The 13593-nt window shown below is 46.1% G+C and overlaps 1 protein-coding gene across 1 annotated transcript in view; it reads right to left on the bottom strand.

Moving 5' to 3' along the window:
- Positions 1-2059: 2059 nt before the first annotated feature.
- LOC125487141 (tubby-related protein 3-like) overlaps positions 2060-13593 on the bottom strand; it is a 14618-nt gene continuing 3084 nt past the window's right edge. Inside the window, exons 2-7 of the mRNA XM_048617386.1 lie at positions 11302-11343; positions 11026-11077; positions 9135-9285; positions 8416-8562; positions 2903-3019; positions 2060-2217 (exon numbers count right to left, since the gene is read on the bottom strand). Of these exons, the coding sequence (XP_048473343.1) occupies positions 2060-2217; positions 2903-3019; positions 8416-8562; positions 9135-9285; positions 11026-11077; positions 11302-11343 (667 nt within the window). The remainder of the gene's footprint in view (positions 2218-2902; positions 3020-8415; positions 8563-9134; positions 9286-11025; positions 11078-11301; positions 11344-13593) is intronic.

Here is a 13593-nt window from a genome sequence, read left to right as displayed (position 1 = left end):
CCCTCCAGCTCCACCACACCCGGCACTTTTCCCTGCAACCGCAGGAATGTGCACTCCTGCCCCCATACCTCCTCCCTCACCCCCATCCCAGGCCCCAAGAAGACTTTCCACATCAAGCAGATGTTCACCTGCACATCTGCCAATGTGGTATACTGCATCCGCTGTACCCGGTGTGGCTTCCTCTACATCGGGGAAACCAAGCGGAGGCTCGGGGACCGCTTTGCAGAACACCTACGCTCGGTTCGCAATAAACAACTGCACCTCCCAGTCGCGAACCATTTCAACTCCCCCTCCCATTCCTCAGACAACATGTCCATCCTGGGCCTCCTGCAGTGCCACAACGATGCCACCCGAAGGTTGCAGGAACAGCAACTCATATTCCGCTTGGGAACCCTGCAGCCCAATGGTATCAATGTGGATTTCACAAGTTTCAAAATCTCCCCTCCCCCTACCGCATCCCAAAACCAGTCCAGCTCGTCCCTGCCTCCCTAACCTGTTCTTCCTCCTACCTATCCCCTCCTCCCACCTCAAGCCGCACCTCCATCTCCTACCGACTAACCTCATCCTGCCCCCTTGACCTGTCCGATCTCCCTGGACTGACCTATCCCCTTCCTAACTCCCCACCTACACTCACCTTTACTGGCCCCATCCCCGCCTCTTCGACCTGTTTGTTTCCTCTCCAACTATCCTCTCCTCTATCCATCTTCTATCCGCCTCCCACTCTCTCCCTGTTTATTTCAGAACCCCCTTCCCCTCCCCCATTTCTGATGAAGGGTCTAGGCCCGAAACGTCAGCCTCTCTGCTCCTATGATGCTGCTTGGCCTGCTGTGTTCATCCAGCCCTGCACCTTGTTGTCTCATTATTAATAATTGCTTTCCAAAAGCCAACAACAATAAAAGGGATTGGAGATTATGTTGAGTTGGGAGACAGTAACGTTCCTGATGGAGAAATCATGGCTGAGTGCTTAGCTTTAATACAAAGGTATATTGGGTTGAAGACAGAGAGCTCAAGGTGAAGTGAGAAACAAAATGACGAGTCATCAGAAGCTCAGGGTCACAATTCCAGACTGAGTTGAGGTGTTCAGTAAAGCAGTCTCCCAAACTCCATTTGGACTCTCGAGTGTGGGGGGAGGCTGTAGTGTCAGCGGCAAATAGAGTAAACCACAAGCCGTCACAGTTTCACTTTGAACAGGGAATGTTTCTGACCTTGGCTGGTGAGATGGGAGGAAGTGAACGGGCAAGGGTGGTACAGTGGTAACGTCCCTACCCTGGAGCTGGAGGCCCGGGGTTCAGGTGTGTAATAACATCTCTGAATAGGTCAATCAGAAAAAGAGGTCAACCAGTTCTTTACAGAAAGGGAGGGGTTGTTGGGTGTGAAATTGGGGAAAAGCCAGACGGAACAGTCCAATTGGAAAAGCCGTGAGGGGATAATGTTCCATCTCTCTGAAGACAGTGGGAGTGCCAGAGCGTGCGGTGATGATTGCAGAGTGTGGGAGGTGAGAGTGAATCCTATTCTGGCTCTGAGCCTCACAGGGCGGGGGGGAACAGAGGGGCGGTAGTGATAGTTTATGACCCTGTTGATGTATAGTGGAAGAATTGAGGAAATAGGAAGTTTGCGTGTCCAGTTGAGAGTGGGATTGGGTCCCTGTCTGAAGAGTCAGGTTCAGGTCCATTAATTACAATTTCTGATGTGGGGCAGGTGAAGCCATCTCCAGGCTAATGCTCACAGGGTCTGTTTTCCTAACTCAGTGGACCACAAATAGAGGAAGATATAAACATTGCAGCTGTTCCCAATTACCCTGAGTATAATTTAATTGAAATGAGAGATCTCCTGATAAAGGGGAACCCCTTTCTCAGGGAGCAGGGAAAGCCCCGTGTTTAGAAATATTTTCCAGGCCAAGTGAAAAAGACTTTTTGACCGATAACGGAGTGAAAGGTCAGGGGGTGCAGCTGGATTGTGGAGTTAAAGTCATAGCTAGATCAGCCGCGATCTTACTGAAAGGTGGGTCAGGCTCCAGGGACTGTGATCCTGTCATCTCACTGGAGAGTGGATTACTCACTCAGTGCTGACCATGCTGCTGCTGCATCAGGAACTTTCTCTCACCTTCTTTCCGTCTCTGCCTTTTCTCTCGATTTGCTTCTGGTTGGGATTTCGCCTTCAAAGGAGTTTCCAGTTTGACAGCCTGATTGAACTCTCTCGGATCGGCATCCAACATTTCTGTACAAAGTGAAAAATTAGCATCAGCAAAAATGGAGACAGGCAGACTGACTGTGAGAGAGAGGCAGACAGCGAGAGAGAGATAGACTGACCGTGACAGAGAGCAAGACAGACAGCAAGAGACAGGCAGAGAAACTGACAGACAGAGACATAAAGAGACAGAAGCAGAAGACTGGTACACAGAGAGATACTAAGAGCGAAAGGTAGAGAGAAAAACTGACAAGAGTACAAGAATCAAAGAGAGAGAGAGAGAGATGGGGTGATTGACCACTCAGCACCGAGGGGCTGGGAATCATTCTGGGTTCCCTCCCAGTGCTCTCCCTCTGCAGATTCATAGACAAGTGTCAGTGAGTGATGTCCTGGATTTTCAAGGCTAGCTTCACTGCGTCAATGTAAGGAAAGGGTTAATCAATCCTTGCCATCTCTTCAATTTCATAAATTAACTTCTAAACTTTCGAATTTCCAAGTTTTGAACAGCTCAGAGTGGTTCTGTGATCGGGTTTCAATTTTTTTCACAATTCGCAAGGTTTTGTCACAGATTCCGCAGTTAAATGGCCACTTAATCAAAATTAAGAACAGTTACTAGTTTATGCTGAATAATTAAACTACGTTTTGGAAGCAACTCATCATCGCTCCTCAAACACTGCGATTAATCTTCTGCTATTTAATTGCGCCGCTCTCTGACCTTTCCCCAGTTTCCGAGCTCTCTCAGTCCTTGTCGCTGTTTCTCTGAGTTCTAAGCAAGTGCTCAGATTTTCTGTCCCATTCTCGTCCAGTTCCTCCACGTCCACTTCCAGGATATCTGTGAACAGCAGCATTGGGTCAGGAAAGAGGGATGAGGGATTGTGTGTGTGTGTGCGCGAGAGAGAGAGAGAGAGAGAAAGAAAAAAAACAACATTCCCACCATTTCCCTTGTTTAGAATGTTCCTGCTATTCCTACAGAGTCCCTCACATCCCAGGATAACATCTCAATCTGTGCCCAGAATCCAGTGAAAGATATTTTCCAATCTCCCTGTTCAGGGATGTCATCAGGGAGCAGGTGGGAAGTGAACACAGCCCTCCTGGTCCAGAGGTCATGACACCACCACTGCAGCACAACAGTGTCAGAATTCAAGTATCAGCTTGAGGATGGTGGGGAATCAGGAACATGCTGCCTGTGAGGGGTGAGAGAGAGACAGAAACCCCCTTGTCACATTGAAGAAGTATTCAGATGTGGACTTACAATGCCGAGGTATACAAGGCAATGGGCCAATGGCTGGGAAATCGGATGAGATCATTTAAGTGGTTGCTTTTTGACTGGCACAGATTCAATAGACTGAAGGACCTTTATTCTGAGCTGTAGGTTCCATGAATCTATGACAGCCTGAGAATTGTTAATTCCTTCCACATTCAGCTGTTCTCAGAGCCTGAGATTCTCCCAATGGAGTGCAAGATCTAACATGTTGAACTTTTACATTAGATCAGAGCTCCCAGATCATTCCAGCCATTCTGTCCAGTTCCCTGAGAGGGGTCCTGTGCCTGTGGGAATGCCTGGCCTCTCCAGTGTCATAGCCTGTCCTGGGCCCGGTCAGAGTGGCTTTGGAAGAAAAACCTGACACTGCACTCAATGAGCAAACCTCACTCTAACTAAACCAGACGGAGGGAAAGGTAGCTCACTATCTCCTGGGAATGACCAATTACCTGTCTAAATCCCATCTAATTCAGCTGCACTTGTTGAACTTGATAGCACATGCCGTTACCCCAAAGCAGTTGCCATTTGATTCTTGCTCTTCAGTGGAAGGTGTGGGTGTTGCTGGCTGGGTCAGAATGTATTGCCTATCCCTGATTTGCCCTTGACAAGGTATTGAGGAGCTGCCTTTGGTTTAGGTAAACTCCACCATGCCGTTCAGGAAGGGAATTCCAGCATTTTGACCCAGAGAACGGAAGGAATGGCTCAAGTCAGGACGGTGAGCGGCTTGGAGTGGCTTGTGTTCCAATGTATCTGCTGCCCTTGTCCTTCAAGATGGAAGTGGTCATGGGTTTGGAAGGTGCTGTCTGAGGATCTTTGGTGAATTTCTGCAGTTCATCTTGTAGATGGTACACACTGCTGCTACTGAGCGTCAGTGGTGGAGGGAGTGGATGCTTGTGGATGTGGTGCCAATCAATCAGGCTGCTTTGTCCTGGATGGTGTCAAGCTTCTTGAGTGTTGTTGGAGCTGCACACATCCAGACAAGTGGGGAGTATTCCATCACACTCCTGACTTGTACCTCGTAGATGATGGACAGGCTTTGGGGAGTCAGGAGGTGAGTTACTCGCTGCAGTATTCCTAGCCTCTGCCCTGCTCTTATATACACAGTGGCTATGTGGTGAGTCCAGTTGAGTTTCAGGTCAATGGTAACCCCCAAGAAGTTGACGTTGGGGAATTCAGTGATGGTAATGTCATTGGATAGCAAGGGGTGATGGTTAGATTCTCTCTTGTTGGGGATGGTCTTAGCCTTGTATTTGTGTGCCACAGATGTTACTTGCTACTTGTCAGCCCAAGCCTGGATATTGTCCAGATCTTGTTGCATTTGAACATGGACTGCTTCAGTATCTGAAGAGTCTTGAATGGTGCTGAACATTGTACAGTCATCAGAGAATATCCTCACTTCTGACCTTATGATGGAGGGATGTCATTGATGAAGCAGCTGAAGATGGTTGTGCTAAAGACGCTACCCTGAGGAACTCCTGCAGAGATGCCCTGGACTGACCTCCAACAACCATGACCATCTTCCTATGTGTTAGGTATGACTCTAACCACCAGAGAGTTTGCCCCCTGATACCCATTGATTCCAGTTTTGCTGGGGTTCCTCGATGCCACACTCAGTCGAATGCAGCCTTGATGTCAAGGGCCGTCACTCTCACCTCATTTCTGGAATTCAGCTCTTTTGTCCATGTTTGAATTAAGGCTGTAACAAGGTCAGGAGCTGAGTGGCCCTGGTGGAACCCAAACTGGGCATCACTGAGCAGGTTATTTCTGAGCAGATGCTGCTCAATAGCACTGATGACACCTTCCATCACTTTACTGATGATCGAGAGTAGACTGATGGGGCGGTAAGTGGCCGGGTTGGATTTGCCCTGCTTTTTATGTATAGGACGTACTTGGGCAATTTTCCAAATTGTCGGGTAGATGCCAGTGTTGTAACTGTACTGGAACAGCTTGGTTAGGGGAGCGGCAAGTTCTGGAGCACAAGTCTTCAGTACTATTGCTGGAATGTTGTCAGGGCCCATAGCCTTTGCAGTATCCCTTACTGGACATCACATGGAGTGAATGGAGATTGAAGCCTGGTATCTGTAACAATGGGGACCACTGGAAAAGGCCGAGATTTTCTTTTTATTCATTTTGTGGGATGTGGGTGTCACTGGCTATGCCAGCATTTCTTGCCCATCCTTAGTTGCCCTTGAGAAGGTGGTGATGAGCTGCCTTCTTGAACCACTGCCTCCTGCTGTGGTTTGATCCAGGCAGCTCACCACCACCTTCTCAGGGGCAACTAGGGATGGGCAAGAAATGCTGGCATAGCCAGCAATGCCCAGATCCCACAAAATGATAGATCATCAACTCAGCATTTCTGGCTGAAAATTGCTAAAAATACTTCAGTCTTATCTTTTGCACTGATGTACTGGGCTCCCTTATTGAGGATGGAGATATCTGTGGAGCATCGTCCTCCAGTGAGATGTTTAATTGTCCACCACCATTCATGACTGGATGTGGCAGGACTGCAGAGCTTAGATCCGATCCATTGGTTGTGGGATCGCTTAGCTCTGTCTATCACTTGCTGTTTATGCTGTTTGGCGTGCAAGTAGTCCTGTTTGGTGGCTTCACCAGGTTGACATCTCATCTTCAGATATGCCTAGTGCTGCTCCTGGCACACCCTCCTGCACTCTCCATTGAATTACAGTTGATCCCTTGGCTTGATGGTAATGGTTGAGTGGGGGATATGCCAGGTATGAAGTTACAGATTGCACTGGAATACAATTCTGCTGCTGTTGATGGCCCACAGCGCCTCATGGATGCCCAGTCTTGAGTTGCTGTATATGTTTGAATTCTGTCCCATTTAGCACGGTGATAGTGCCACACAACACGATGGAGGTTGTTCTCAATGTGAAGGCGGGACTTTGTCTCCACAAGGACTGTGCGATGGTTTCTCTTACCGATACTGTCATGGACAGATGCAACTGCAGCTGGCAGATTGGTAAGGATGAGGTGAAGTATGTTTTTCCCTCTTGTTGGTTCCCTCACCACCTGCCACAGACCCAGTCTAGCAGCTATTTCCTTTAGGACTTGACCAGCTCGATCAATAGTACTGGTGCCGATCCACTCTTGGTGATGGACATTGAAAGCCCCCACTGAAGGTGTATTTTTGCCATTGCCACCCTCGGTGCTTCCTCCAAGTGTTATTCAACATGGAGGAGCACAGAGCATCAGCAGGAGGTTTCCTTGCCCACATTTGACCTGAAGCCCAGAGAAACTTCCTCTCAACTGTATCCCACTGTGCCGCCCCCTCTGGTGGGTCTGTCCTGCTGGTGAGACAGGACATACCCAGGGATGGGGATGGGGATGGGGATGGGGATGGTGGCATCTGGGACATTGTCTGTAAGGTATGATTCTGTCTGGCTGTTTCTCGACTAGGCTGTGAGGCAGCTCTCCCAATTTTGGCACTAGCCCCCAGATGTTATTGAGGAGGACTTTGCAGGGTCAGCGGGGCTGTTTCTGCCATTGTTGTTCTTGGTACCTCAGTTGATGCCAGGTGTCCATCTGAATTTGTTGACTTATTTCGACCTAATAATGGATGGTATAACTGTGGGACTTGCTCGGCGTTTCAGAAGGCAGTTAAAACACATCTACATCAGTGTGGGTCTGGAGTCACATGTGGATCAAACCAGGTAAGGACAGCAGATCTTTGTCTTAAATTACATAAATGAATTGATTATGATCCCAACTGATAGTAATACTGGACAAGTCAGATCTCAGAGCGAAACTTGGCTTAATAGAGCATTATTTTACATTTGCTATTTGTTTACTGTGGAGGTCAGTCACTGAACATAATCACAAGAGGCTGTCAATGTACTTTTAACAAAAGAACATAAAAGTTTATTACACAAAACAAAAACACAAGCTATATTACACTATACAAAAACAATTTGAAATGGTCTTATTACAAATATCAGAAAGACAGACTCAGTCCTTTATCCACAACAATAACCTCAATATAAATTTTCAAACCTCAATGAAGCATCATCCTCGTCTCTACTCGCTCAGCTGTCTCGGCCGTTATTGGGTTCAATTCAGCAAATGTCTGCATTTACCTGATGCTTCTTTTTTACTCAATGTTTCATTCTGAGACCTTTAAACAAGCTGCTAACTCAGCTGACTTGTTACTTCAGATGGATTCCTTATGTCTTTACCTGCTTTGCTGGATCTCTTCCTCTGACACCTCCACAGCCTTGTGATTGTAGCTTTCTTCTAAGTAACTGAGACCTTTATCCCCTAGCCCTGACTATTATGATTTCTAATAACAACATCTCTGCTGTTAAGGACCTCTTCTCTCTGAATGAACCTGTTTCTGGGAGCCCTTCTCTCTCTCTCGCTTTCTGTCACTGGGAGGTAAAATTCAAATCAACAGACAACCAAGCAACTAGCTCTCCAAGTGGCTGGCTCTTCATTTATCTGAAGTCACGTGATTTCCTGGAAATGCTATACTTTGTTAAAATCAAAGTTCAAACTGACTTTATGAGCTCTTTTAAAGAGTCAAACTTTCACAGACCTGAAGCTAAAATACATTTTTCTGTACTTTGGAATCCAAATCCCCAAATAACAATGCTATATTTTGAATATTCAGCACAAACCAGGTGGGTTTTTACTGCTGGATTCTGAGGAAGGGTCACTTGACCCGTAATGTTAACTCTGATTTTGCCTCCACAGGTGCTGCCAGACCTGCTGAACTTTTCCAGCAATTTCTGTTTTCATTTTGGATTTTTACAACAACGAAAGGTCGCCATAGACTCATTTTAACTCCTGATTTTAATAATTCAAATTTCACCAGCTGTACGTGGAATTTGGGCCCTTATCCCTGGGAGCTCTGGATTACTAGACCAGTCACATTATTACCATCACCTCCCCTCATTGTATCTTGACTCTCAATAACTTGACCCAATTGCACCATCTCCCTCCTCCATTACCTTTTCCCAGATCCCATGTTTGTTCCTTGTTGATTTTAGCCACTTCACGAATATCTCTGTCGACAAATGAACTGTCCCCATTGTCGAGGGACTCTAACTGGAGATGAGAGATGGCTATCTCCTCCTCTGGAATCTTGCAGGAGAAGTCTTCATGAGGAAGGTTTGAGGCAGAGAAAAAGAGAAGTGTCAGAGAGAAGCACAATCACCTGCAGTGTCTCCCCACCCCGCAACTGTTTCTGCCTGGTTTTCTCGCTATCTCTGTCTGTTAATCACACAATCAGGTGTTCAGTTCCAGGCTGTGAGATCCCAGAACAGGAATGGCCAAAAACAGCATCAATCTGACTTTAAAGCCAACCATTTCCTGATTCCCTCAATGATCCCAGTTTCCTGGTCACAATTTTCCAGGTAAATCATTCCAGTAATTATAAATTACCACAATAATTACAGTGTGTTCTTAAGCCCCTGACTCTCCCCTAATTAAGCCCTTCCTAATTTACTTCACTAATCTGCTTGCAATCCCTTTAGTAACTAACCTTCCTCCCCCATTAAATCCTATCGCTCGATTCATTTCCCCAACTCTCTCACTGAAGCCTAGAAGCATCCAACAGATTTATCTTATATCCTGAGCGATCTGAAATAATCTTGGAATGTGGCTGCTCTATGTCGACACAGCATTCCACAATCCTGGAAATGTCTCTGTCAGATATTGGGACAGATACCTGACATAACATTGGTGCTGTGTGTTTTGAAGAGGGACGCCTGCTCATCAGCTTTCCGTAGCTGCCTGGGCTTCACCTTCGCATCTGGGTTTGCCTGGACCATCAGGATGTCCTGCCGTTTCCGCCTCTGCTTCTGTTTGAGAAGATTCCACTGGGAGAAAGAAAACAAATAATTATCCTGTCTCCAGAAGCAAATATTTTCAATTCTCACTTACCCCTACAATATAAGGTTAGATACAGAGTAAAGCTCCTTGAACACTGTCCCCAAACACTCCCAGGACAGGGACAGCACAGGGTTAAATATGGGGTAAAGCTCCTTCTACACCATAATTCTGTTAGTTTTAAAATAGTGATGGGAAAGTATAGACTGGATCTAAAAGTTAAAGTTGTAATTTGGCGGAAGGCCAATTTTGATGGTATTAGGCAAGAATTTTCAAAAGTTGGCTTGGGGAGAAATGTCTGCAGGTAAAAGGATGGCTAGAAAATGAGAAGCCTTCAAAAATGATATAACGAGAGTCCAGAGACATTACGTTCCTGTTAGGGTGAAGGGCAAGGCTGGTAGGTGTAGGAAATGCTGGATGACTAGAGAAATTGAGGTTTTGGTCAAGAAAAAGAAGGAAACATATGTCAGGTGTAGACAGCAGAGATCAAGTGAATCGTTAGAAGAGTATAAAGGCAGTAGGGGTATACTTAAGAGGGAAATCAGGAGGGCAAAAAGGGGACATGAGATAACTTTGGCAAATAAGGTTAAGAAGAATCCAAAGGGATTTTATAAATTCATGACAAAAGAGTAACTAGGGAGAGAATAGGGCCCCTTAAAGATCAGCGAGGTCATCTATGTGTGGAATCGCAAGAGACAGGGGAAGTTCTAAATGAGTATTTTGCATAGTGCTTAGTGTGAAGAATGGTATGGGAGATAGAGAACATGGGGAAATAAATAACAGCATCTTGAAAAGTGTCCTTATTACACTTTGTGTAAATGTTGTGAAAGTATAAAGGGTGCAGAAAACTTTCCAAGGATGTTGCCAGGGTTGGAAGGTTTGAGCTATAGTGAAAGGTTGGAAAGGCTGGGGCTATTTTCCCTGAAGTATTGGAGGCTGAGGGGTGACCTTATACAGGTTTATAAAATCATGAGGGGCACGGATAGGGTAAATAGACAAGGTCTTTTCCTTAGGGTGGGGGATTCCAAAACTAGAGGGCATTGCTTTAAAGTGAGAAGGGAAAGATTTAAAAGGGACCTATAGGGCAACTTTTTCACACGGAGGGTGGTGCGTGTATGGAATGAGCTGCCAGAGGAAGTGGTGGACGCTGGTACAATTACAACATTTAAAAGGTTCCTGGATGGGGACATGGATAGGGAAGGGTTTAGAGGGATATGGACCAAAAGCTAGCAAATGGGACTAGATTAATTTAGGATATCTGGTCGGCATGGAGGAGTTGGGCCAAAGGGTCTGTTTCCATGCTGTACAACTCTTAAGACTCTGCACTGTCCACATCAAACACTCCCAGGACAGGGACAGCACAGGGTTAGATACAGAGTAAAGCTCCCTTTACACTGTCCCCATCAAGCCCACCCAGCACAGGGAGAGCACATAAACACTCTCTCTCTCTCTCACGCACACACGCACTCACACGGGCGCGCACACACACGCATACGCATCACGCGCACACACACACAAACACATACACACACACGCACTCACACTCTCACACACACACGGACTCTCACACCAAGAGGTTAGATATAGAGTAAAGCTCGCTCTGCATTTCGTACATTGACCTCAACCTCCCAAGTATTGCCCCCATCATCTGGAGAGCTGTGGAGCTGGTAAATTAATATTAAAGGGTGCAGTGAGGGTAAACCGGCACTCAGCCATCGTCAGGCTCCTACCTGATTGTCGAGTTTCTGACGGCGCAGGCTCTGACCATCTTCATCCATCACACTGTGGGTTGGGGCAGAAACACAGGCTGTCAGTGCACATTCTACAGGCAGAGTCTCCGAGCCAGCCCTACAAGCAGTTCGAGAGGGTGGAGGGGAACAAACCCTTCCCCATATCTCCCCCGACCCACCACCCTCTCCCTCACCCCCACCCTGACCCTGCCATTGGCAGCTCCGGCCTGTGCCGTGAGCTCTAGCGAAAAGCGAAAGATGAAAATGATGCTTTACCTCCCTGGGAGTGTCGTGGAATAAACAGAAGAATTCTCAGTCCTGGAATCCAGAGGGAGAAAGAATACAGTTAAATTAACATGCAATAAATATTGTGTAAACAACTGTTCTGAATATACAATGAATATTGATGGTCAATTAAACTGAACAGAGTGAGTGGGTAAAGATACTGTGAGTAGAGCATAACGTGGGAACACCACCCCCTGCCAGTTCCCCTCCAAGCCCCTCACCATCCTGATTTGGGAATATAATTGCTGTTCCTTCACTGTCACTGGGTCACAAACCCGGAATTCCCTCCCTAAAGATATTGTGGATCAACCCACAGCAGGTGGACTGCAGCGTTTCAAGGAGGCAGCTCACCCCCACCTTCTCAAGGGGCAACTAGGGATGGGGCAATAAATGCTGCCCAGCCAGCGACGCCCATGTCACAAAATGAACAAAAAAAATCCCACAGCTCATTCAAACTTTTGCCTTGATTGCTACCATTACATTACTTCCCGTATCGGAGGGTTACCATGGTTACTGCCACATTAGCTTGCGCAAAAGCCCGTGAAAACCAAGAGTATACCAATAAGAACTTGCATTTAGATGGAACCTTTACACAGTAAATGTCCTGAAGCACTTTCACTGGAGCATAAATCACCACATAAATCAGCCTCTGAGCAATGTTCAATTTCAGGAAGGTGACTAAAATCTTGGTGATAGGTTTTAAGGAGCCTATTACAGGAGAAGATAGGGGAAAGGGGAGGGGAGGTTTAGGGCCCAAGCTGCTACAGAAATGATGACCATCGGCAAATAATTAAACTCCAGGTTGGTGAAGATGCAAAGGCTCAGAGGTGTTTCCAGGCACAGGAACATGCAGGGGTTTGAAAACAGAGAGAAGAGAATTGGCTAAAAAGCTGATGTTAGTGAGCACAGGGGTGGTAGGTGAGGGGGATGAATTGGTGACAGGATTACAGAAATGCTGAAATTTTGAGAGGGTGAACAATGTTGGGTTGGTCAGGACAGTATTGGAATAGTCGAGTGTGGAGGCATTAATGACAATGGGTGAAAGTTATAGCAGTCAATGAACTGAGGCAGGGTAGAGGCAGAAAATTCTGCAAATGCAGTCTTCCTGAGAGGGATTTTATATGATTGACAGATTAGCTCAAAGTGAAATATCTTTCATAAAGTCTTCCTAACTGCCAAATGAACCTGCCTGTTAACCTTAAGAGAATCCAGGACTAGGATTCCCAAATCCCTTTGTGCTTTAGTTTTCCAAAACCTTTCCCCATTTGGAAAATAGTCTATGCCTCTACTCTTCCACCCAAACAGCATAATCTCACACTTTCCCACATTGTATTCCATCTGCCATTTCTCTGCCCACTTTCATAGCCTGTCCAAATCCTTTGCACTACCTGTCCTTCCTCCTATCTTTGTGTCATCAGCAAACCTAGCAACAATTCCCTCAGTTCCTTCATCCAGATCGTTAATGTAAAATGCAAATAGCTGTGGTCCCAACCTGGACCCCTGCAGAACTCCACTATTCACCGGCTGCCATCCTGAAAAAGATCCCTTTATCCCCCACTCTCTGCCTTCTGCCAGTCAGCCAATCCTCTATCCATGGCCAGTTTCTTTTTTCCCTAGCTATCTAAAAGATAAGAGGTTTTTTTTTAGAAAGAATATAATTTCAATATTCTCTAAAGTTAGAAAAATCTACAGGTGGAATGCCAATGAGAAGTTAAAGATGTTATTCATTGGGTCAACACAAATGAAATTAAGTTAGACAGCACTTTTATGGCTGACTGATATATTCAGAGAAAAAAAGCTACACTTTATGTGAAACCGACAGGTACAAATATTCAGATACCCTGTTAACAGAATGTGCCTTCATAACATTTTGTTTTTGAAGAGACTCTTATCTCACATTCCAATTATTCTTCTTTATAACTATTGCCTTTAGTTTCTCTTTATCTATTTGCTTGTGGCTCAGGTAGTAATTCAGAGACTATTGCCTTTTTCATTCTGTTTTTTAATTTAGCCCCTAGCAGCTCATACTCCCTCGGCAGAACGTCTTTCCTCTTTCTACTTGTATCATTGGTAGCTACATGGACCATGACAATTTGATCTTTCCCCTCCCACTCCAAATTCCTCTGCAGCCCAGAGGAGATAGAGTCATAGATTGAAACAGCACGGAAACAGACCTTTCGGTCTAGATGGAGATAGTAAGAACTGCCAGTGCTGGAGTCTGAGATAACACAGTGTGGAGCTGGATGAACACAGCAGGCCAGGCAGCATCAGAGGAGCAGGTCC

The sequence above is a fragment of the Rhincodon typus genome, chromosome 37 (genome assembly GCF_021869965.1).
Source record: "Rhincodon typus isolate 14 chromosome 37, sRhiTyp1.1, whole genome shotgun sequence".
In the NCBI taxonomy this organism is placed as follows: domain Eukaryota; kingdom Metazoa; phylum Chordata; class Chondrichthyes; order Orectolobiformes; family Rhincodontidae; genus Rhincodon; species Rhincodon typus.
The sequence above is the reverse complement of the archived record's forward strand: the minus strand, read 5'-3'. Positions and strand labels throughout refer to the sequence as shown.